Below are 23,505 nucleotides of genomic sequence, written 5' to 3'. Positions count from 1 at the left end.
CAGGATCATGGGGAATGGGGAAGACAGTTACTATAAGTGAGCGAGCGAGTGAGTGCCTTTCGGTCACGGAGGACAGACTGACAGGCAAGGCTGTCGGGACAGGCAGGCAGTAACTAAGCTGGTACTGTAATGTAGTAGCACTGCAACTCAAACAGCTGCATCATTTCCAGCCGCAGCCTAGTTAGGAACTGACTGACAACTGACTGGCTTGACTCAGAGAGTGTGAATCACACTGAGGCTGCTCCTGCACTGCACCGCGCCAGCCTGCAGTCCGTGCAGCGCTTGGAGCTGCAGCCAGGACGAGACCCCGATGATCTCCAGGAATGAGCTAACTAATGGATGGGAGTGGAGCTGAGCTGAGCTGAGCTGAGCTGAAGCTGTCTGTGCCAGCTGCCTAGTCAGATTGGGGGAATTGTGAAGAAAGCTAGTCAGCAGAACGTTGCTGCATAAGGTGAAGCGGAGAGCCCTAACTGACTGCAACAATCTGAGGTAACTCGCGGCATCGCGACCACAGCTTCATCTCGTGCAGCTGCCTGCTTCCAACACTAAATCGAGGCACATACTATGATATAGTATGACATAGTATCAACTCCGGTAGCTTTCTCGGTAGCTATTCAGCGTTCACGTTGCCAGTGCCATCAGCAGCTACAGCGAAGATAGACTATCCACAACACGTATAGGCACATGGGTTGGCAGAAGGTTAGAACCTCAAATTCATATTCCCCTCAGCCTCTCGAGGTCAGCATCTCCTACCGCGGCCAGGCTTATGGTTCATATCGAGTAGACTATAGATCTGATATACAAGTGATAGAGTTATTCTATCTATGCTATAGCAAGTGATGCTCATGAGTCAAGTCCCTCATGCCCAACACTGAGTTCCATAATTCCACAGTCCCAGCCCAAGACCCAGTATACAAGCAACATCAACCCTCTATCTTCACTATAGCAACTAGCCCTCTCAAGTCAAGTCCCATACCCAGCACACGTAACCCTCAAACCCCTCCTCCAGAACCCACGTAACCGACAGCACCCACCCAAACCAGATAACCCCCCCAGCGACGAGTGTTGCTACCAAAACAGAGCGAACCAAGTGAGAGATGATATCGTAATGAGCCAAGTGAATGAGAGAGAAGCCCACCCCCACCCCGCCTAAGCTAAACTAAGCTCCCCAACTCACCTCGAGTGAATTCCCAGTCCCAAGTGATAGAAAGCCCTTTTCTTCTTGCCCTCAGAGTTTAAACTCTTGATCCATCCCACACATTCCCACACATCTCTCATCCCATCTCCAAAGAAACACCACCGAATCCAGCCACCACACCACCTCAGCAAGTTCACAAACCAACCAAGCACCATGATGAAGACCGAGTCACCTCCCCCGGACCCGGAGGGTTCGTCCCCCTCGTCCGGGTTCACGCCCATCAACCGGCGGAGCGTGGAGAAAGAGAAGGGAAGTGTTGGCGTAAGTTTGTTCTCTGCAGCTTCTCATCACCACCGTGGCCATGGCCATGACTGTGATCACGACCATGAACATGATCTCACTCACCATGACCTGAAGACCTAACACCTCGTCATAATGACCATCCCACACAAAAATCCCCCAACTCAAGAAGAAACCTCACTAACCAAAACACCCACAGACCTCACGCAAACGCAACACTCAATCCGGCTCGACATCCCCCAGCCCCGCGCCCAAGAAACCCAAAACCGAGCGTTTGTCGTCAGCTTCCTCATCCTCGCAAGCGACCACCGACTCCGGCGAAGAATACAAAGAGGATGAAGAAGACGAGGAGGACGAGGAGGACGCAAACCTCACAAGCACCAGCACCAGCACCAGCGACGAGGCCACCCCGGAGCCCAAGTCCAAGTCCAAGTCCAAGTCCAAGTCCAAGTCCACGTCCAAGCCCAAGCCCAAGCCTAACGCTAAGTCTAACGCTAAGTCCAACACTAACCCCAAATCCACCCCCAAGAAGCAACAGCAGAAGAAGAAGCCTTCCAGCAGTACCCCCAAAAAACCCACCCCCAACACCCCCACAACCCCAAAAGGAGAAGGCCCAGGCCCAGGAACAGGGGAAAGCACCACCACCACCCCCAGCAAAACCCCGAAAACCAAACTACCGCCGATCCCGACCACCCTGGCGGCGGCCACGGCCGCGGACCGGCTGATCCTGGTGATGCGCGACGACCAGAATCGCACCTGGGCCGAGATCAACGCCGCGTGGAAGGAGCTCACCCACCTGGCCGTGGGCCAGTCGACGCTGCGCATGCGCTACAACGCCATGAAGGCCAACTTCTCGGCGCTGAGTGCGGAGGATGTACGTTTCCCTTTGCCCCAAACACAAACCTAACCCCAAACCCAGACCCATGCCCCAGGTCGAGCCGACCTCAAGAAGAAGAAGCAAGACCGAAAGATGGGGGGTTGAAATCCAGCGACACGTTTAATTTGCAGGAATCGATGCTAACGCAGACACCGATACGCTACAGGAAGAACTGTTCCGGCGCACGAAGGAGACCGTCGAGGCCAAGTTCGCGCAGGAGAAGTGGCGGCTGATTGCCGAGCAGATGGAGGCGACGAGTCAGAAAAAGTTTCCGGCGGCGGCGTTGGTGAAGAAGTGGAAGGAGTGGGAGAGGCAGGGTAAGGGGAGGAGTGGTGGTGGTGCTGCGGCGGCGGCGGCGGCGGCGGCTTCTGTTGCTGCGGCGGCGATGCCGGTAGGTAAAGATGGAACCTCGTCTTCGGGGGGTGCTGGTGATGATGAGGAGGAGGAGGACGACGACGACGACGACGACGGTGAGGAGAATGGTGCAGAGAATGGTGGAGCTGAAGCTGAAGCTGAAGCTGACGAGGATGATGTGGTGTAAAGTGAGGGAGTGAGGTGGGATTTCCCGACTATCGACTTTTCTACTTCGACTTCAAGTTCAGATGGTAGACTTCTCTCGTCTTCTCGCCTCATCATCGGAAATTGCTTGACGCTGTTCGCACTTGACTTCCAAGTCAACAGGAGGGGTTTCTCATGTCTTTCTTCAACTTTTCTGCTTTCCGCGTTGTTAATGGAGCATCAGGTGAGGCAATATCTCTGAAAACATGATGACAACCTGGACTACTTTTCTTACTCTGCATGGTTGTTGTCCTTTGCTAGCACAAGCATACGAAAAACGTGCTCACTTATTTACTTGTCTCTCTTCTTCCTTCAGTCACATAAAATCCATCATTCATTCAATACACTAAAGCTCCAAACCAAGAAGTAAAACAGACCTTGCCCACCTATCCCAAAACACAAACACCCGCCATGTCAAATCCCATCAACAAATCAGAAAAGAAGCAGAGCAGGTAAGAAGGTATCGTTTGTACCAGACAAATGCAGAACCAGACAAAACACAACCAGACAAACCCCACCTAAACAAAACCCAACCAGGCACAACCAACCAACAAACTCAGAAACTCATCATCTCCAGACGCCCATCATGCAGTCGCCCGTCCAGACCTCCATGACCCAGACCATGACCGCCCAGATCTTTCATGTACTCGTCACTATCGGCGCGGGCCACGATCGCCGGCCGGATCTTGGTGCCCACGAAGCCCCGCCGGTCGCGGCCGGTGCGGCCCCGACCCAGCCAGTTGTGCTTCAGATCCTTGCCGAGCGTCTCGACCTGCTCCTGGGCCGTGTCGCCGGTCTGCACGCTGGCCAGGACGCTGACGCACTGCAGCATGCGGCCGACGGTCTCGGTGATGATATGCGAGGTGTCGGCGGCCGCGTTGGCCCGGTGGATGATGCTCGGGCGCTGCGGCGGCGAGGAGAGAGACTGGAAGATCAGCTGGTCGGGATTGGAGGAAGTGTTGGAGGCGGCGCGGCTGCGACTGCTGCTGCTGTTGTTAGTGTTGTTGTTGCTGCTGCTGTTGTGGCCGAGCAACGAGTCCGAGGAGTAGCTCCCGGACTGGGCGTTGAGGAGGGTCGAGGATTGGGAGCTGTAGCTGCCAAAGCCTGCGCCAGCACCGCCGCCGTCCAGCGAGGCAGCGGTGGGGGGCCGTCCGCCACTGGCGGAACTGCTCTTGGTGGTGACGCTGAGCGCCGCCGTGCCTAGCTTGATGCTGTCCAGACTCAGGCGTGAAAAGGTCGACTTCAGACTCTCGTAGCGGCGCAGGATGATTCGGTCGCGGAAGGCGACAAGGACGAGATTGCGCACATCCAGCTCACAGCCAGGGTACTCGGCATTGCGTGCGGACCCCCAGAATTCACTGGCTTCACGCCGGTTCATCACGGACCCGCAGCCCTTAATTTCCAGGTCCAGGGGCAAGAACACGGCCTGAATGAAAGGCAAGATTGTGCCGAACACGAGCATCCACACCTGCACGAGGTGGGGAACCAGCTTCTCATCCGGCACCCCGTTCAAGGTATGGTTCAACGAAGCGAATCCGGTCTCCAGCAGTTCCCGCAGGTCGTCGACCACCGCCGCCGGAGTGCGCTTCTGCACACAGCGCTGGATATGGACGAGAACCAGCTTGTTGAGATCCTCAATCGCGATGCGCACGTCCTCCCCGTCGAAGATCACCATCAGTTTCGCCTTCAGGAAGTCCCAAGCGTCCTCCGGCGTCATGTTGTTCAGCCCGAACCCTTGGAGAGTCTCCCGCAACGCAGCCTCGGCGATCAGCCCGGAGGAGCTGCCCAAAGATGACGGCCCGGGGAAGACAGCCGGCGACCCTCCGGGTCCCTGTGAGCTAGCTGCCCATTCCATCTGCTCCGATTCCGCCTGCGCCTGCGCCTGCGCCTGAGCGTGCGCCTTCTCCTCTTTCTTCTTCTCGCGGAGCCCATGCAGCAGATCCAGCCCACTCACCGACTTGCCGAAGGTCGTGCTGGTGGCTCCCGGCGACGCGGGGGTAAACGAGTATAAGGACTGCGGTGCATTGGGGTCTGACGGCTTCGAGTTACTCGACGCGGACGACAGCGGGAGGTTGTAATGATCGTCGCGATCCTTCAGCTTCAGCTTCTGGCGCGACAGGAAATGGTGTTTGTGTTTCTCCTTGTCCTTGTCCTTCTCTTTCTCGCTCCCCGTCGGCCGATCCGCCGGCACGACGGTGCTCGCGGACGCATTCGACAGGTTGTACATGGAAGAATTGTTCGACGGGAAGGTCTCCGCCAAGCTGGTGGTCGAAGCGCTGACGATGCGGGACAAGCCCCCACTGGGGAACCCCATCTTGCTTGGCGAGGGCAGTCCCCTTTCCTTGCCGGTCCCGTCCTTGTCCCGACTGATGCCGATGTGCTTGGGTTTCGAGAAGAGCTTCATCTTCGACTTCTCGCCCTTGTGCTTGTGTTCGCGCTCCTGGGGGATCTCGAGCCCAAGCCCGGGCGGCTGGAGCCCTGGATTTCGGGGGAATACCACGTTGGCCGCTGTCGTGGCAGCATGGGCGTGTCCGGCCGCGGTGCTGGTGCTGCCATTGGCGTAGGATGGCTGCCCGGCTGATGCGCCAGTCGCGCTGGCTGGTGTCGAACCGGGGGGTGCGAAGGTCGGGGGTGGGGGAGGCGGGGGAGGGGGCGAGATGCTGCCGCCGTGTCGGGAACGGGAGCCGTCTTCGGAGACCCCTCGTACGGTCGCGGGTCGTTTCACGGGATGTTGGGGGTTGTTAGGTTGTTGGTGTTGTTTTTGGGGATGTTGTTGATGTTGGTGCTGCTGTTGCTGCTGTTGCTGTTGCTGTTGCTGTTGCTGTTGCTGTTGCTGTTGTTGAAGCATGGCCGTCTGGGCCGCGATACGAGAAGCTGACAAAGAGACATCGGTCGAAGAAGCGGTAGGGAGCGATGGTTCAAAGAAACCCTGGGAGTGGTGACGAGAGCGTCGCTGCAGCTCAGCCGGGACGACCCGTCCCGAAGGCTTTCGACTCAGGATCTCATTATGCGGCATGAAGGAGACGGGGGATCGCGCAGATGAGGTGGTGGTGGTGGTGTTCGAAGTGGTAGTAGTCGAAGCGGAGGTGAGATTGGCGGTGTTGAGCGAGGAGATACGCGGTGGCCGCGGCGACGCAGAGGCAGAGGCAGAGGCAGTGCCAGTAGTAGGCGCAGGCGGCAATGGGAAATTGGATTGCTGCGGCGAGATGGCGGTCACATTGGAGGTCATCGACGAGGCATCACTTCCAGAGGAGCCAGGACGGTTGTAAAAGGTATAGGAGTAGGAATCATTGTCAAAGGAACGGCGAGGCAGAGGGGGGATGGGAGGGGGCGGACTCTGCGAAGCAGGAGGTGGAGGAATCGGAGACCGCGTGCCTCGCTCTGGAGAAACCGGCGAGCGCAACATTGTGAGTGTACAGTACAGTAATAAGTGTACAGTACTACCTTGACTCCATGATCTGAGAATAAGGGAACGTAAGAAAGAATGAGGGTGTGGAGTTTAGTTAATCAATCAATTGCAGAATTGGATTAGTCGAGAACTTCTTTCTGTCTTGTTTTCCCTGAGAGAAGATCAGCAACCACTGAATGAATTGATCGAATTGAATCGATTAATCTTTACGGAGTACCGGGTGTCGATCCCCTCCTGAAACCAACCCTCAAACCCACCTTTCCGCTTTTACTCACTCTGCTTCTCTCTCCATCTTTTCCTCCAAGGCTCCAACACCCTCCTTCTCTCCCAAACGAAAACGACATCACCAACCCCACCATCACCACGAATCCTTCCCAAACAATCGAACACAATCGCAATCGCAATCCCCAACATGTCCTCCCCCCCCAAGCTCGAAGCCATCTACACAGCCCCCGACCAACAATCCCACACCTTCACGCAACCCATCGCCGCCCCTCTCCCTCTCCCTCTCCCTCTCCCTCTTCCTGCCTCCAGTGATCCCGCCCAAGTCCAATCCAAGATCACCTACCTCGCCGAACTCCGCAAAACCGTCCCGGCCCTCCAGAACGCGATCAACATCTTCCTCACCGAGAAAATGGAAGAGGACAAACAGGCCGCCGACGCCCAGGGCCGCCACCTCTCCGAGAAGGAAGCCAAGGAGGAAGCGAATTACGGCGAGGAGGTCGTGGACGAGGAGGAGGATGCTTGAGGATACACCCCCCCCAAAAAAAACGAGAGTTGTTTCAATCCCACAGATGAACAATTTCTGTGTGAGCGCGGCTGAAGATGGGGCTCATCTACACTACGCCATCGACATATCAGGGGCGTACGCTTACGACAACATGATGATGAGATTGACAACTTTTCAGGGAGGCTATGATATGATTCGATATGATATGATATGAAGACGGGCAAAATATGAAAGATGCAAAAATATGAAAAGAGATCGCTATTCCCCCCCCCACCCCCCGGGTATCATCGTGCAGGAAGCGTCCGCCCCCACTCCAAATCGGCAAAATATGTGAACAAGGCGATCAGGAAGGGAAATACTGAAGGCAAGAACAGGCGGATGCAGATGAAAAGACGGAGTCGCAAATATACGATACCACAAGAAAAAAGACCATAACTTCTATTTACAACCACATCGACTACATCAGGAAAGAGACCGCTTGCGGTTGGCGCAACCAAGGTGGACAACTGTATTACTGCGGGGAAAGTCAACCATCGATCTCTTAATGAAGCACATGAGGGCAAAGCAAATGACGTACTCTGGATACACGTTGATCACACTCCCCCCGATGCGCTTGTGGCAGATCCCGCACACCCGCTCTTCGGTGATGGTGACATGTCTGGATCGCGACCGCTTGGGATCCGTGCCCTCCCCCACCAGCAGCTGGGCTTGGGTCTTGATGTTCTCGGCCTTCTGCAGGCTCGCCACGATCCGGCTCTCGTTGAGGATCGAGTTGGCGGCGCGCATGCGACCCTTGAAGTAGAAGTCCAGCTCCTTCACCGGGAGGGTTTCGGGGATCAGGTCCAGTGCGGACCCGGGAGGCAGGCGGGACCCGTGTTTGGCCAGCACTTCGAGCGCCGGTCCGTATCGTGGCTTGTATCCGTGGGGCGGGGTAAGATAGAGCGCTAGGAGAGTCAAATAGATCGACGGCTTGTCTTCTTCGTAAGCCAGCAGAGCCACGCAAGGCCCGCCTTCTTCGGTAGACGCTATATCGTCCTGTTTGTGGAGATGGTTGCAGTATCTATGAGAATATTAGCCATGGGCATTGAACCACGCTCTCTCAGTGATAACCTACTCCTCAGCCTTAGCATAGTCCTCCAGCTTGAACACGTAGATCTCCAGCGCCTGCTTGTGTTGTCCCATCTTGCTGAACACGATTGCTCGCGCTTCGAACAATTCAGGATCTAGAGAAAGGCAAGTCAGCGGATGAAGGTGGCGAGAAACGAAAAAGACAGACATACCGTCGCGATCCAGGCGGTTCAGGATCTTAGCGGGAGAGTACTGCGTACTCGACCTGAGCATGGAGAGGAACTTGGTTCGCCACGCGACGTGCTCGTCTTCACTGGCGAATTCCCCCTCCTTGTTTCGGTACGACTTCAAACGGTCCAGGTAGAAATTGAGCAGCTGCTGATGTAGATCCGGCGACATGTCGTTCAGCTCGCCGATGACATGTTCCAGGTAACGCACGGCCAGATTCACATCGATGCCCCGCAGGAAGTCCAGCACGCGATGCCGGGGTAGGGTCTCAGCGTTCTCCGTGTCCGCCAGGAAGATCTCCATGCCCAGCTCGGGATCTTCGCGCAGCGGCCATTCGGCGAACTCGAGGATGAGGTCGATCCGGTCCGGCGGGAGGTTCTGCAGGTAGACGACAGTCCTCTTGGGACCGTGCAGCTGCGGCGCGGTCTCCTCTTCCTCCTCCGCCCGGCCGAACCGTTGGAGAAGCTCCAGCGCCTGTCGGTGCAGTTTCTTGCCGTACAGGAAATCGATCAGATCGTTGTGCCGACCGGTCTCCTCGAGCCTCTCCATGACCACGTCGGGGTCGCAGAAGTTCGCGATCCGGAAGAGAGACCCCGCCAGCGCAGGGATCGCATACATGTACGCCCGGAAGAGGGTGGTGTCGACGAGTTTGGCCTTCTCGCGGATTTTCTCCCCGAACTCAGGATCCTGGATATCCTTGGTGCTTGTCTCGAGCAACTTCATCACGGAATCAGTCAACTCATCCGGGGCCGCGTCCGCCGGCATATCGAACGCCTTCAGGGATCCATCGGGGTTGAGGAAGCGCTGGAACCGCCGACGGACGTCGGCCAGGTACCTCTGCAGCTCCCGAACCGCCAGCTTGAGATCATTTCCTTCGAGGGCCTTGTCGGTCTTGGCGTCTTCGGTCATCCTCGTCCGGATACTGGCCGCATCGTCGAATGTCTCCGTCTTGGACCGCAGCAGCGACATGACCGAAGGGGCGTGCGAGAGCGTCTTGGCCGTGGCCGCAACAGCCGCATCCGCCGTGTGATTGCCATCTACCTGCTTCTGGTTGTCAGGGGTCTTGGACGGGCTCTCGGTGGCGCTGTCTTCGGATTCCTCTGGCTCCTCAGGGACCGACGATAGCTCTCCCGCCACGATCTTGGGATAGAGTCTGATCACCGTCTCCGGTGGCGCAGAGATCTCGGTGAATATATCCATCGAGTCCGCGTATTTCCGGAGTCGAAACAGCCCTTCGGCTTTCTCGAGCTTGATCGCACGGAGTCGGCCCTGCTTATCCCTCAAGAGCGCATCCTCCAGCATACTTGTCAGACTCACGGCCTCATCCAGGTAGCCCTTCTCCACCAGCGAGTCAATCTGAGTATCATAGCTCAGCGCTTCCATGCGCCAGATCGTGCGCTCGCTCGCCACCAGGAACCCCTTGCCCGCATGGGCCAAGCTGATCGTCGGCTGAGGGATATGTAGGATGTTGGCGGATGGCAGTGGAACCGACTGGAGTAGCGACAGTGTCTCCGGGTTGCGCACCTCCAGCACGCCCTTGGACGCGTCATGCAGGGCCAGCAGAAACGGATACGAGTACCCGATATCAGCCGGCGCATGGCTCCAGGGGATCTGCCGCCTCCCCAGCGACGCGCCATTGATATCGATGAACTGGGTATTGATATCCTTCGCCAACAGCACCTGGCCCTCCGACAGCCTCGTCGCCAGCGGCTTCGGGGCCGACCCGCCAATGCCGATATAGCTCATACTGGCGACCCCGACCCCCGTCAGCCGGCCGGTTTCCTGCCCACCCAGCCCGCCGATACTCCCGGGGCCGACCAAGTCCGTCACGCTGGCCGTCTCGATATCGACCATCACAAAGCTCGACCCCAGCCCGGCGACCAACTTGGTCCCGGACACCCACGTCAGCGTCTTGATGCCACTGACCAGCGTCATCTCGGCCACCTCGCCCTCCACCTCCATATCCCGCCACACCCACAGCAAGACCTTGCGCTTGACCGCCACCGCCAGCCGGGACACGATCGACGGCACGCCGGTCTCGGGATCATTGACGATATTGGAGGTCACCGCAAACGTCGACGCCCCTTTCGTGCGCGTCAACTGCTCCTGCAGCGCATACGTCTGCAGATCATGGATGGAGACATAGCCGCCCGACAACGAGACCAGCAACTTGGCCTCCTTGATCAGGGCCAACTGCTCCACCTTGTACCGCGAGAACTTCTCAACCTCGCGCAGAAGATCCGTCTGTTTCAGTTTGACCGGCACATGTGGTGCTGTAGCTGTAGCTGTGGCTGTAGCTGTGGCTGTAGCTGTAGCCGCCTTCGCATGATCCGCAGCATTCGTAGCCCCCGGATTCGCGTTCTCCGCTCCCACACCACCCTCAGCATTACGAGCGGGTACCGCCGCCGCCGTCGTCTTCGTACCCACCCCCCCATTAACATTATTCCCCAGCGTCGCATCCTCATTACCCCCGTGTGTATCATTCCGATGCCCATTCAGCCCCCCACCACCATCATCATCAGCATCCCCAGACTCCTTCTCCACCTCGTTCACCCGGTAGATCCGTAGACTCCCATTGTTCAATCCCACGAGCACGCGGTCCCCGTACGCGAGAACGGATTCGATGCGCGATCGATCGCGCGGTTTGAACTCGACGAGCGGCCGAGCGGTGAAGGCGGATAACATGGTGTGTCCCCCTGGTAGGTCCTTCCGGACCCCCTTCGGAAAAAAAAAAGCCCAAGGGGTCGTCGGGTTCGGGGTTGGTTAGTGAAGGGATGGAGGTGAGGTCTGATTCTTCAGAAAAACAAAAAAGAAGGAAAATGTTACAGGAGCTGTGGGCGGGTCGCTTTGTTAAATCGTGGCTTTTGCTCGCCCTCGGGGGTTTTGCGGTGTGAGCGTCGAGTCGTCAGGGTTGACGGTGGTTCCCGCAGTGTAAGGGTAAGGTATGTGTTGCACTGCGCGAAATAGGCTCGAGTTTGCGTGGCCCTGTCTATACTTATTTGTCTATCTTTGCTTCGAGCGGGGGAGGAGGTAGAGGCATATCCGGTGCTCTCTCTGTGGAGGTTGAGGGCTGGAAGAGGGAGGGGAGTGAAGTGGAATCAACGGGCCGAGGTGATCACAGCCATGATATGTTGAGGTGGTTGTTAGTCGAAGGGATGCTGGGTGTGGCAGAAGACCAGATAGAAAGTCGCTTCTGTTGCTGGAGACAGTTATCAATGAGCCGTGTTATTATAGAGAAAGGTATGGTATATCAATCGTATTGTGTAGGTAGAAACAGAGGAACAGAGAAACAGAGAGAGGTTCGGTTCTATAACTAAAGTGAAGCTGCCCGGCCGCAATCCGGACCTGCCAAGCCCACTACGGCGAGCTACAGCTGCCATTGGATGAAAGCACGACAGCCATCATATCATGCAAGTCTTGTACACTGCACATATCACGATGCAATTGGAGCTATGCAAATCCAGACACTGTTCAGCCCCTAGACCCATGCCGTATGTTCGACAGGAGGTCTTCCTTAAACAATACGATCAGACGACTCGCCGGGAAATGGGTGTCAATGTCGGTCCTAAGGTATATCTATCTATCTATCTATCCATCTAACTTATCGGTTCCGTCATCGATAGATAAAAAAAGGTAGCCTGAGGCTTTATCTCCCGCTCACCGCTCGCCATCATCTCCTCCGGCCGGGCTTAAGCTTGTCCGCCATTGGCGCATGCTGGCGAGAAACCCACCACCAACAGGTCAGCTCAGTAGACCCACCAGACAAGAGAAGAAAAGGGCCAACCAAAAAGAAACAGCAAAAGAATGTTGGGACGAGCCGGGCTTGAACCGGCCACCTTCAGATTAATGGCCGAAGTTGGTACTTCAGTCTGACGCGCTCCCAGATGCGCCATCGTCCCATTATTGGTTGAAAGATGCTCTTCCTTCTTGATGATCATATACTACTATGAGAAACTTGGACCAAATATTCTCTAACACTACCAGTCGAATCCCAGATGCGCCACTGCCCCAATTAGTGGAAATGTTGTCCTTTGGGTGCATATATGATTGATGTCTTCTTGCGAGCCTGTGGTGAAACAGAAACAAGGAGAAGTCAGGCTTACGAGCAAGAGATACGTGCAAGAGCTAGGAAAAGATTGACTTTATTACTTCTCTGCGTATAGGCACTCACAACCAAGCTACCTAATAGCGCCATAGCCTTGGTGTATCGCCCCCCACAGAGGAACGTTGTCGGCAATAAAAGTCCACAAAGGGTTGCAACCAATATGAAGAAGAGGTGCAGACCCAACCCCCCTCAATTGACTAGTAACCAGCGCCCCAAATCTTTCTGAACACGGATGGAACAGTGACAAGAGAGGAAGAAAAGAGCATTATGTATCTGTACAATAAGAATGTTTTGGTAAAGACCGGCAGAAATCGATCAACCCAGGTTATGCCCAACCAGCATGCATGTTTTCAATAAGCGCCCGATATGTGCAGATGAAGAGTAAAAAATCTCGTCTCGTTAATTCTATTTTGTGCCTTGTAAATGCTCATGCCTTGGTCTCCGTGGAGTATTCCTGGTGCTTCGCCGAAGTGCCCTTAGCACGCCAGGTCGACACGGCAGGAATATCAGCCTTGAACCGTTGTTCCTCCGTACCATATGCACGCGGGGTAAGTTTGATCAGTGTATGGAGGGGCACTTCCATCCAGGGACTCTGCTCCTGGGGTGTGTTGAGGAAGTAGGCGTAAATACAGCGCAACACAGCCTGGTGGGTCACAATGATCACGTTCTCACTGCGCTCCAGCTCCATAATAATCGGCTCCAAGCGAATGACAACATCGCGATACGATTCGCCACCCCGGTAGCGGTAGTTGTACTTGTCCTCGTCGCGGGCAGCAAAATCCTCAGGGTACTTCTCGGCAATTTGCTCGTAGGTCAATCCGTCACAGACTCCCGAGTCGAGCTCATCCAGAGCCTTCCACTCCAGTTTCTCGAAACCAGTTTCCGCAGCTAAGTGACGCGCCGTTTGGATGGTGCGTTTTAACGTGGAGGTCCAGATCACAATCTTCGTGTTGGGCGGTACACCGGACTTCTTCAGTAAGCCAGGGAGAGCCTTGGCATAAGCCTCTCCACGTTCAGAGATGTTGGAGTCACCTCCAATCTTGCCAGTTAGGTTGTACTCCGACTCTCCGTGCTAGAGGGCAATTAGTAAACGTGTGTAGACGCATGATTACTCAAACTTACGCGAGATAACCAGATCGAGCGAGGCTTGATGTGGAGGTTCTGGATGTAGTAGACCAGTCGACTGGACAAATAGTCCTTGATCTGGTTGATGATGACGGTGGAGCCAACGTTGATGAGTTTGACGTAGGTGTAGCTCTTCTCGCCGTCATCAATGGTCTCGTAGACTTTCTCGTAGTTGCGGATGCGCTCGCGGAAATCCCGGGCAGCGACTTCCGGGTCCTGCCCCTTGTAGTCCGGCGAGGTCGTCTTGACCTCGAGAATGTTGTTCATAATCAAGTCCTCTTCGTCGCATATCGACTCGACGTACAACGTCTCGATGTTAGCTTCTTGGCAGCGCTCGTTGATCCAGCGGCGGCGCTCTTTCGTCGAATTCGTCGCATCGAGGATCGCGACCACTCCCTTGCCAGCATCGAACCACTGGATCATGTCTGTGATTGCAGCGTCGGCCGCGGCACGGCGCATCTTCTCGCCCTCCTCGTTGTGGGGGTCAAAGAACGTGGCGCTTGGCTGCGGTGTGCCCTGTCGGCGATAGGTGCCGACGTTGAACACGCGTGCAGGAATACCAACCCAGGCGAGATATCTCATAGCTGGTCATAAAGTCAGTTGGTTGCCACACCGGCCATGGGAACTTGATTGATCGACGCACCTTTGCCAGCTATAAGACTCTTGCCTCTGGCTGGGAGGCCAACCATGACCACACAGATTTTCGACTCATCGGACTATCGATTGGCAAATAAGCATCCGAGGCAAGACAAAGAAAATCGCAAACGACGCCATGTTTAAGAATTGTGTGGCAGAAAATGGCAATGTGGTGGGTGGCGAGCTGCGCCAACCCGCTGGACCTCGCAGCATTATGCCCCAGCGGGCACTTTAAGGGGATAAGTCCGTAATGAGACAAAGGCAAAGGCAGCATGACACTGGCCTTGTGTCACATACCACAACCCAGATACATTGCGATGTCGTTTGCAAGCTTTCAAAAAAAAAAAGCAGAATAAGATATATTAAACGGTTGCGCCAATCAAGGCACGTGCAATGGAAACACCCGACAAACAAAAAGCATGGCAACTTACGCTGGCGAAGTAGTGAGTCTTGCCGTGGCCATTGTCTCGACGAATTAAACCCGACGACATGATTCCAATTGACTATCGAATCTGAAGTATTGTGCAAGCAAACGGAGAGAGGAACAGTATTCAGAACCTCGGCCACCAGGATGTCCGATCGCCGACAAAAAGGAGCAGGAGGACTAAGGGCGTGAGAGAAAAGAAACCGCTCGTGTGTGAGTGTGAGTGTGTGTAACTCTGTAGTACTCCGTATATAGAAACCTTTTTTTTTCTTGGCTTGACTGTAGATGTGCTGTTGGAAGTTGTCGCTAACCACTAAGAAGCAGACAGGTCCGGCTGTCTCACGAGGGGGGTCTTTCGCAGGGAAGAGGATAGTAGTAGTGGTGAGTACGGAGTAGAAGCAGGAGTAGTAAATTGATCAACAGATGACTCTGGTTGGATGGGCATTGAAACCCAACGGGGGGGCGGTCGATGCGGTGAAGGGAGTTGAAAGAGAAGACAGTCAGTCGCAAAGTGTGAGGAAGAGCACAGACGTCATGCCGCGGGGCAGTTGCCGGCGACGCTGGGTTGGTTATTAGTGATTGTCTAGGCAATGATGATTCAATAGTAGGTCAGTAGTTGTAAGAATAGGAGGTAGACCCTGTTCTGGGTTTCTTCCACGCAAAATGAGTAACTCTTTGGTGCAGCGGTGCGCTTGAAGCCGCTGAGCCCTCTGGATCGTCTAGTAAGCAAAAATATATATAATGATCAGAAATAAAAGTAATCACGACCGGCGCACTTGACTTTTGACCAGACTAAGTTACGATAAGTGATTTCCGTCTCCCTCCCCGGCCGGTCCCCTTTTCCCCGGTCGGATTGTCGGATTGTCCAGTCGTCCCGCACGTGACCCCCCATTGCGTTTTCGTCTCGGGTAAAATCGTAACCGTCTGTCGCAAAATGGACTTCGGGCTCCAGAGGCTAGAATGGAGAATTACCCGACTAGGACAAAAGTGACTCACGGTCGCCTGACTTGCGCGGTTTTTCTTCGCAAATTTCGAGGTGTTGAGGCGAAGATGTTGCAGCCGGAGGTCTGGCCATCATGTCTCATGCCTTTTTCTGCCGATCGGGATTCTGTCCCTTGCATTGCCTGCTGGTGGGACTGGGGATGACAGCGCCAATTGTCTGTCTGTCTGTCCATCGGTCCCCCTGCCTATCGTCCCATTCCTACAGTATGAATCCCCACGCGTCCGACAATCAATCTACTCGTACATGTTGGTCCATACCATCATTTAGGCTTCGGGAAGAACGAGGATCATGAATTTATCCGCCAGTCGAATCACTAGTAGCTAAAGAGCAAATACAAGAAGACGAGAACCTGGTCGGTAATATTCCTTCGATTAAGCTAATCTCAGCCCTAAAAATAACTCCGTTTTGGTCGACTCTATCGTCATTAAATCTGGGAAACCTTCCCGTTTTTAGAATTTTGGTGCCTTTTCTGTGCCTCGGATCTGCACCAGGATTGGGGAGCCTCAAAAGACGGAAGCCAATCCCCCAACAGAGATGCTCCCAAGGGAGCGATGACGTCGCGGGAGGGAAAGCGCGGCTTTCTCCCAGCGACGGGGGCTGTGGTTTTCTTCTTTTCAATCGGCTGCTCCCGAGCCATGGGTTGAGGATCAGACGTAGTAGAACGAGGCAGAGAATGGAGGTCATGAATCTCTTGCGGGAGAGTGTCGGGGTGAGAACAATTCACCCCCTCCCTTTTTATGTTTCGTCGTAACAAACGTCAAGCATGTACTTTTGGCTTTGAGAGGGTATGCAGGAACTTTTTTTTCGTGTCGTGAGAAGGGTTGACCGGATCAGCCGTATAGCTTTCCCAGCTATACGCCGACCGCAACCTCAGCAACAGCATTGGCGTCGCCAAGAGCAGGGGCTGCTGCATCATCCCGGCTAGACGGCCACTTGGGACGTCTCTCCTGGGTGGTGGTCTCTCCGCGAGCTCTCTGGACCCGCAGCATGGAGCCCCAGGGACCCTCCTGGCGGTGCAGAGCGCCCATGGCGTTCTCGGCCTCCTCGACGCTGTCGAAATCGACAAAGAGGTAGTAGTGGTCACCGGGCTCGAACCGCTTGGCGGGGTGAGGGGCGAACTGCTTGCTGACGTTCTCACTATCAGGCGAAGGTTAGCTTTGTATGGCATCAAATGCTGTAGGGCTAGCCTTACACATTGTATCCCTTGAAGAAGTTGCGGATGTTGATGTTGAGAGCGTCCTGATCGGTCAACTTGGGGAGACCGCCAACGTAGAGACGGCGGCTGGCATCGTTGTTGACGGCTCTGGCGGGGGAAGAGGGAGTTTCATCGTTGCCACGGCGCCACCGGTCAGCGCTGAAAGGCGAGCTTCTCACCTCACGGGGAGAGCCATCCACGCGTGGTTGCTGTTGCTGCTGCTGTTGTTGCTGCTGCTGCTGGGACCGCTCACTGGCGGACTTCACAACACCCGGCTTGATCTTGACTGGACGGCCAAGCATGTCCCGGCCATCCAACTCAACCATGGCCCGCTCTGCCAGCTCCTTCGTCTCGAGGTCAACAAAGCAGTATGAGGGGTTGCGGCCCGTGAAGGGGTCAATGGCGATATCGATCCGCTCGCTAGGAAGCACTCAGTTTGGGGGCTCATCAACAGACAAAAGTCGTTTCGCATACATTTGGAACTCGGCAGCGGTAAAGAGTGCTTGCACATCCTCCGACTTGGCCGTGTAGGGCATGTTACCCACGTAAAGACGGCGGCCCTCAGAGATAGCCTGCGGCACGTGTGCGCTGGGTCTGCTGAAAGCAAGTCTCGAGGTGCTGGTCTTCGGGCCCGGGGAGCCGGCGCTCTGCGCACTCGGGCTCTCTTCGCCCTTCAAGCGCCAGTTGGGGGAGTGGAAAGCACGGCCGGTGGTTCTGACGCCATTCTGGTAGAAGTTCTTCTGGGGGGCTAGGCACTGGTTAGTGACGAGTGCGTCAAGAAGTTGTGCTGATCGCAGCCCCTCGAGGAGCCCGAATGCAATTGGCCTACACACTTTGTTGCTGGGGGACGGGGCTTTCAGGAGCGTCGGCCATTGTGACAGAAGTTTTCGGAGACTCGAACAAAGTCAGGATCGGTAGTGACAGGGTATAAGAGTGGGTAGCCTATGCGATGAACGACAGATTAGCATGGTAAAGTCGCAGGGCTGCCGTAAATACACGGATTTCCTAAATTGACAAGAGATGAACAGAGCAGAGTGGAAGAAAACCATACCTTTGTTTCCGGCTAATACTCCACGCAGTTAAAATGAATGTCGGATAGAAAGACGAGACACTTGATATCCCCGATCTTCTTAGACAGATCAAAATCTCCGAGAAACAAAAGGCAAGCGACGGAAAAACAACACAGAAACGCTCTGCTGTTGAAGCCTGCGTCAAAAAATTAATCTGGGGCGAGGCCAAACCGGAAGCAAACATCGCAAACACCGCAAAACCACCGCGGCCCGAGAGGTTCCACCGCCGGCTGTGATTGGCTGGTTAGCGAACCAAGCGCCTATATAAAGACACGGCGGGCCTCAAATTTTCATTCTAATTTTCTGTTTCTCTCACATCTGTTGTCCACCTCGCGTTGCTCAACAAGATATGGCTTTATTTGCGGCTGGCTTCGAATGCTCGTTTTGAAGATCCAGCTGGCTCTACGACTTGCGAACAGCTCAGCTATGAGAATAATGTGTTGCTCCGGCTCAGCAAAGATCGCATTGATTTGGTCCATCCCAGATCTCCCTAGCATCTTTTACCCTTGCATATGTCACCACTCCTACGTGTTCACTTCAATGATGAAGCAAGATTCACACAGACCTGTTCCGAGTTATTATACATGCGGATCAACAATCGTACCAACTGCTGTCTGACAAAGTGAACACGCCCCCTACCCTTTCCCGTTTCTTGCCTCCGTTCCTCGATATTAGAGAAAAATGAAAATCGCCCACTTGGTGCACTTTAGATCAATCTTTTCTTGGCCCTCAGTAGAGACTGAAAGTATCAAGTAGGATTAGCTAGAGGGCTCCCTGTCCTGTACACAAGACCCTGCTACTCCTGCCACTACGTATCAAAGACGCGGTAATTGAATTGCACGACAGCTGGTGTCAAGCATGATCGTACCCCGTATCGGTCACAGCGTCGTCATCCTCTCTCTCGTACAAGATCTGAGGACGAACGTTCTGGCGGAGGATGTATCTCCTGATGAAGTAGGGGATTTGACGTAGGCCATACTTGGCGTGGAAGCGTGTGGGAACCCCAAACACTTGATCCAATTCTTCGAGCGTCTTTCCTTTGGTTTCGGGCATGAACAGAAGTATCAGAAACCATCCGACTATACACCAACCGCCGTACCAGCTGAACGCTCCTTGCGGCGTGAATGCATGTCGAAGGGAAGGCCAAGTGATGGCAAGCGTGAAGTTGAACAACCACGTTGTCGAGGTAGCTAACGCCATGCCGTAGGACCGCACGTAGAGTGGATAGGCTTCGGCCGAGTATGTGAACGGCACTGGTCCCTCGCCAAACGAATATACAACACCGAAGAGGTAAGTGCCTAAGGCGACACACCCCATGCGGGCAGAAGTCTCTTCGGGTATCCAGAAGCTGAAGCCGGTGAAGAACATCGACAGAGACATCATGGGAAAGGTGAGTAGGAGAAGATTGCGACGGCCAAACGTGTCGATTTTCCATATGGCGGGTAGGGCAAAGAGAAAATTGATCATTCCCCACCCGAAGGACGCTGCTAGTGCTTTGAGCTGATTCTCGACTGTCAGCATGTTTGCCGGTCCTGTGGACTGCAGGAAAATCTCAGATGAGTAGTATGCGATAACGTTCACGCCTAAAGGTTCATCAGTCTTCTGATTTCCAGCTCAGATTGGTCGCACAAACCGCAGAACTATGAGACATTAGCAGCTGAATCTTTTATAGTGACTATTTTGTTTGATCATACCTGTTGCATGAACATCACCAGTTCTGACGCAATCATTGCACGTCGGTTACGAGGAACACGGATGAGCTCCAGGATCTTGTTCTGGCCAAGCTTTATGCTGGCCTCGGCTTTCAGCAATGTATGCATATAGTACAAGTCACGCGCTGCTTGGACCTTGTTGTAACGCAAGCTGCACATCGACTCATACGCTTTATCGTACCGATTCCGCGACAAGTACCAACGAGGGGATTCTGGACAAGTGAAGATAAAGCAGCAAACCAGAAGAGCCGGGAACATGGCTGAAGCCATCATTATACGCCAATTGAGGCCGACGATCCCCGAAGAATCAGAGACCTTGAAGAACGCAAGGTCTGCGGCGTAGCCGACCATGATTCCGAATGCTGTCCACATCTGCCATTGCATTACCAAACCGCCACGGATATTAGGAGGTGCCGTCTCCGCGGCGTAGATCGGCACCGTTGCCGACTTGGGGCCTATCCCGAAGCCCAACGCAAAGCGAGCGATGAACATATGCCACCATGTGTTGACAAATCCTTGCCAGAGGCACGTAAGCGCAGAGAAGCAGCAGGTGACGAAGATGGTCCCTCGACGGCCAAACCATGCATTGAATGGCACCGTCAGCCAGCAGCCGATGATGGCACAACACAGATATGGCGCTGAGTTGACCAGTCCAACCAGCCAATTGGAGCGGGAGTCGGTGCCATCGATGCCGAATTGATGCTTGTAGAAGATCTGGGCGCCATTGACCACCGTCTCATCTGCAGGAGTCAAGGAGTTTCAGCCAACTTTCACCGGGAACCCTTGGACGATCAACGGGAATAGAACTTACCCATCCCTTGTACCGCAGCAGAGAGTGAACACACAATAATGACCAGGTACATTGTCCATGGCTGACGCCAACGGTGGGCGAATTCTTTATCCAAGACTTCCAGCTCCTGGGGCGTCAGACCAGGAACCTCGGCGTACTTCTCGGGCCTTTGAGCTAGTATGGCGCCCATGGCAAAAGCACGAATGTCTTCTTCATAGCCCAGATGATGCTCGATGGCGAAATTTATTCCTCGCCTGCGCAACTCTTCTTGAGTTTGACCAGCAAGAGGATTGGCCAGCTTTGCATTGATGTTACGCCGAGCACGCTCCGCAACGGTGCCGAGCGAGCGTTGGAGAGTAGTGTTGCCATCAGTCTCCTGACGGTTGAGAGCAGATGTCCCAACGACAGGAGGCTCTTCTTTACCGAAATAACCCTTCATCTGCGCGTGTTGATGTCTCGTCTGCGCTAGTGGTGGTGGTGCTTGGACAAGGAGTTAATGCAGGAATGCGAGACGACTAGGAAGAGATTTATGTTAGTAGAACTGTCAACACATCAAGTCTAATGGCTGAGAGTGAATGACGATCGATCCTTGGTAAGTGCACTCCTACCGGACCAGACTGCCCATCCCACACCATGTGTCCGACAACAAAGAGAAGTAGCCGTGATAAAGAAGTTGAAGTCGAGACGTATGGATGGGAGATCATCTGGCTGAGAGACGAACCGGTTTTGGCAGAAGGAGGTCTGCACATACAAAGAATCCTCTCTTACCCCCTGGACCATTACCAAAGATTCGGATGGGATGAGGAGTGAAGTGGGCAGGTGAAGAGAGACTCAACTCACTCTGGATGGTTGACCAGCAGAAGAACCGCACGACTGATCTTACCAGTCGACATTCCGCGGGGACTGCGCCAGCCCTTCGAACGAGGCTGAGACCGGGCGTTGAGCGCAGCTGATCGTGTCGCTCTTCTGCTTCCTCACGGACTACTTTCCAAGTATTGAGGTCGAAGTGGTCGCTGGGGTGATTGACGGGATGCGGACAAAGAGGCAGCGAGGTGGAAGTGAGGCTCGTATCCTACCCAATGACCATCACGCAGTATTCTCACTCAGAAGCCCAAGACCTGGTCTTCGTGGTTGAACCAGATGAATATTAGATGGTCTGTATCTCAGCATATGCCGATGAATGAAAACTGCCCTGACATTCTTCTTCCTCTGCGGTCTTCTCGAAGTGTCTGAAGCGTGTACAACGTTGCACGATCCTACATCTTCAGCCATTTGATGAACAGCACATGAATACCATAGTGCCTTGTTCCGGAGTCAGCCGACAGTAAATACGAGAGTTCATCATTTTCTCGACAATGTGCTGATCTGCACGACTGTTGACAACGTGTCAGACCCCGGATTTCCGTCGCTTACGCTTATGCTTGGCTTACTTATGAGTATGTTTGGAGTCTATTGTTTGCCGGGATGCGGGGCTGCCCGCCCCGTCGGATGCGGATTGACAGGAGTGGAGTAGACTACCTAGTAGTAGGTATACAAGCAACCTCAATGACAAAACTATCCTGATCCGACTTATCCGAACGATCGGAAAGGTTCCTGCATGATGTTCAGCCCGTTTACCTGGCCTTCCATCCGATTTCTCAAGGGGGGGCCTCCCAAGAAACAAGGTAGCTGTGGGGAATTGACGGCGTTGTTGAGTCGGCAAGGGGACAATGAGGGGAAGGAACCTAGCCGCTTCCGACCCGCCTCTATCATGCAGTCAAGAGACTCTTTCCCCGCCGCATCGCCGAACTATAACTATAACCCGTTGACCACCATGACGTTGTGTCTGATCTGGTTCCTAGAACAACGCTTCAACCAGACTTCGATCGACTGAACGCTGAACACAACACAAGCCATGCTCGGAAAAATCGCCCTCGAGGAAGCCTTTGCGCTCCCACGCTTCGAAGAGAAGACCCGCTGGTGGGCCAGTCTGTTCTCCACCGACCCCGAAACCCATGTCAAGGAGATCACCGACATCAACAAGATCCGCATTGAGCATGCGGACAAGCACGGCGTGGGATATCAGATCCTCTCTTACACGGCTCCAGGTGTCCAAGACATTTGGGATGCTGCCGAGGCGCAAGCTCTCGCCGTCGAAATCAACGACTACATCGCCGAGCAGATCCGTGACCGCCCTGATCGATTCGGTGCATTCGCGTAAGAACCTCCTGCACTACCTCAGATCTCATCCAGACTAACGCATCATCCAGAACTCTCTCCATGCATGACCCCCAAGAAGCCGCCACCGAGCTCCGCCGCTGCGTCGAGAAGTACGGCTTCAAGGGTGCCCTGGTGAACGACACCCAACGCGCCGGTCCGGATGGCGACGACATGATCTTCTACGACCAGCCCAGCTGGGACATCTTCTGGCAGACATGCACGGAGCTCGACGTGCCTCTGTACCTGCACCCGCGCAACCCCACGGGGACCATCTACGAGAAACTCTGGGCAGACCGCAAGTGGCTCGTCGGGCCTCCGCTCAGCTTTGCGCACGGCGTCAGCCTCCACGTTCTGGGGATGGTTACCAACGGAGTCTTCGACCGGCACCCGGCATTGCAGATTATCATGGGGCATCTGGGCGAACACGTTCCCTTCGACATGTGGCGCATCAACCACTGGTTTGAGGACCGGAAGAAGCTGCTGGGGCTGGCGGAGACGTGCAAGAAGACCATCCGCGAGTACTTTGCGCAGAACATCTGGATCACCACCTCGGGCCACTTCTCGACCACGACGTTGAACTTTTGTATGGCGGAGGTGGGCTCGGATCGCATTTTGTTCTCGATCGATTATCCGTTCGAGACGTTCGAGGATGCGTGCGTGTGGTTTGATAATGCAGAGTTGAATCTGGTGGACCGGGCGAAGATCGGACGGGAGAATGCGAAGAAGCTGTTCAAGCTGGGGGCTTATAAGGATTCGTCGGCGTGATGTATTGTATTCATTTCAGACTTAACTTCTTTTCCTGCTCTACCCTTAGATGAACGTAGGTCATGGTCAACAGTGTTCTTTACTTCTTGTGGCAGACTATCCTACCTCTGGCTGTGGTAGACTGTGTGCTTTCTGGTGTCTTTCTAGTAGCTTGATATTCTTTCTTACATCTT

General features: G+C 54.5%; 5 protein-coding genes and 1 non-coding gene across 6 annotated transcripts; 1 reads left to right on the top strand and 5 right to left on the bottom strand.

Moving 5' to 3' along the window:
* Positions 1-2,573: 2,573 nt before the first annotated feature.
* BO86DRAFT_422236 (putative vacuolar morphogenesis protein AvaB) lies at positions 2,574-14,227 on the bottom strand (the record flags this gene model as incomplete). The annotated part of the gene is made up of 17 exons (XM_025675330.1): positions 2,574-2,896; positions 3,501-6,317; positions 6,871-7,025; positions 7,590-8,072; positions 8,127-8,235; positions 8,293-8,393; positions 8,424-8,488; positions 8,519-9,004; positions 9,035-9,230; positions 9,264-9,392; positions 9,429-9,757; positions 9,797-9,799; positions 9,833-10,674; positions 10,777-11,004; positions 12,897-13,485; positions 13,536-14,122; positions 14,182-14,227. 17 exons carry the CDS (start codon positions 14,225-14,227, stop codon positions 2,574-2,576), a joined length of 7,488 nt encoding a protein of 2,495 aa, XP_025523570.1.
* BO86DRAFT_t272 lies at positions 12,117-12,207 on the bottom strand. Its single transcript has one exon. It is a non-coding gene; the product is annotated as a tRNA-Phe (tRNA).
* Positions 14,228-15,819: 1,592 nt separating the features above from the next.
* BO86DRAFT_215222 (uncharacterized protein) lies at positions 15,820-16,368 on the bottom strand. Its single transcript, XM_025666882.1, has one exon. It carries the CDS (start codon positions 16,283-16,285, stop codon positions 15,896-15,898), a length of 390 nt encoding a protein of 129 aa, XP_025523569.1. The 5' UTR covers positions 16,286-16,368; the 3' UTR covers positions 15,820-15,895.
* BO86DRAFT_392465 (RNA-binding protein) lies at positions 15,956-17,995 on the bottom strand. Its single transcript, XM_025672812.1, has 5 exons — positions 17,848-17,995; positions 17,630-17,738; positions 17,271-17,544; positions 16,794-17,216; positions 15,956-16,738 (listed from the first exon to the last, which is right to left on the bottom strand). The coding sequence occupies exons 2-5, from the start codon at positions 17,667-17,669 to the stop codon at positions 16,453-16,455; spliced, it is 1,023 nt and encodes a 340-aa protein (XP_025523568.1). The 5' UTR covers positions 17,670-17,738; positions 17,848-17,995; the 3' UTR covers positions 15,956-16,452.
* Positions 17,996-18,601: 606 nt separating this feature from the next.
* BO86DRAFT_215209 (sugar porter family MFS transporter) lies at positions 18,602-21,293 on the bottom strand. Its single transcript, XM_025666881.1, has 5 exons — positions 21,209-21,293; positions 20,390-20,883; positions 19,561-20,318; positions 19,500-19,506; positions 18,602-19,449 (listed from the first exon to the last, which is right to left on the bottom strand). The coding sequence occupies exons 2-5, from the start codon at positions 20,805-20,807 to the stop codon at positions 18,719-18,721; spliced, it is 1,914 nt and encodes a 637-aa protein (XP_025523567.1). The 5' UTR covers positions 20,808-20,883; positions 21,209-21,293; the 3' UTR covers positions 18,602-18,718.
* Positions 21,294-22,180: 887 nt separating this feature from the next.
* BO86DRAFT_346908 (amidohydrolase family protein) lies at positions 22,181-23,412 on the top strand. Its single transcript, XM_025669260.1, has 2 exons — positions 22,181-22,564; positions 22,618-23,412. The coding sequence occupies exons 1-2, from the start codon at positions 22,263-22,265 to the stop codon at positions 23,330-23,332; spliced, it is 1,017 nt and encodes a 338-aa protein (XP_025523566.1). The 5' UTR covers positions 22,181-22,262; the 3' UTR covers positions 23,333-23,412.
* Positions 23,413-23,505: the final 93 nt, after the last annotated feature.

The sequence above is a fragment of the Aspergillus japonicus genome, assembly GCF_003184785.1.
Source record: "Aspergillus japonicus CBS 114.51 unplaced genomic scaffold BO86scaffold_70, whole genome shotgun sequence".
Lineage (NCBI taxonomy): Eukaryota > Fungi > Ascomycota > Eurotiomycetes > Eurotiales > Aspergillaceae > Aspergillus > Aspergillus japonicus.
The sequence above is the reverse complement of the archived record's forward strand: the minus strand, read 5'-3'. Positions and strand labels throughout refer to the sequence as shown.

Bases quoted from the DNA above. Each gene is read 5' to 3' on its own strand.
- BO86DRAFT_346908 (XM_025669260.1), top strand. From the start codon at position 22,263: ATGCTCGGAAAAATCGCCCTCGAGGAAGCCTTTGCGCTCCCACGCTTC. The intron at 22,565-22,617 runs GTAAGAACCTCC...CGCATCATCCAG, and splicing joins GATCGATTCGGTGCATTCGC to AACTCTCTCCATGCATGACC.
- BO86DRAFT_215209 (XM_025666881.1), bottom strand. From the start codon at position 20,807: ATGAAGGGTTATTTCGGTAAAGAAGAGCCTCCTGTCGTTGGGACATCT. The intron at 20,319-20,389 runs GTAAGTTCTATT...TGACTCCTGCAG, and splicing joins TGCTGCGGTACAAGGGATGG to ATGAGACGGTGGTCAATGGC.
- BO86DRAFT_392465 (XM_025672812.1), bottom strand. From the start codon at position 17,669: ATGGCCGACGCTCCTGAAAGCCCCGTCCCCCAGCAACAAA. The intron at 17,545-17,629 runs GTGTGTAGGCCA...ACCAGTGCCTAG, and splicing joins CCCCGTCCCCCAGCAACAAA to CCCCCCAGAAGAACTTCTAC. The intron at 16,739-16,793 runs GTAAGGCTAGCC...TTCGCCTGATAG, and splicing joins TTCTTCAAGGGATACAATGT to TGAGAACGTCAGCAAGCAGT.
- BO86DRAFT_215222 (XM_025666882.1), bottom strand. From the start codon at position 16,285: ATGACCTCCATTCTCTGCCTCGTTCTACTACGTCTGATCCTCAACCCA.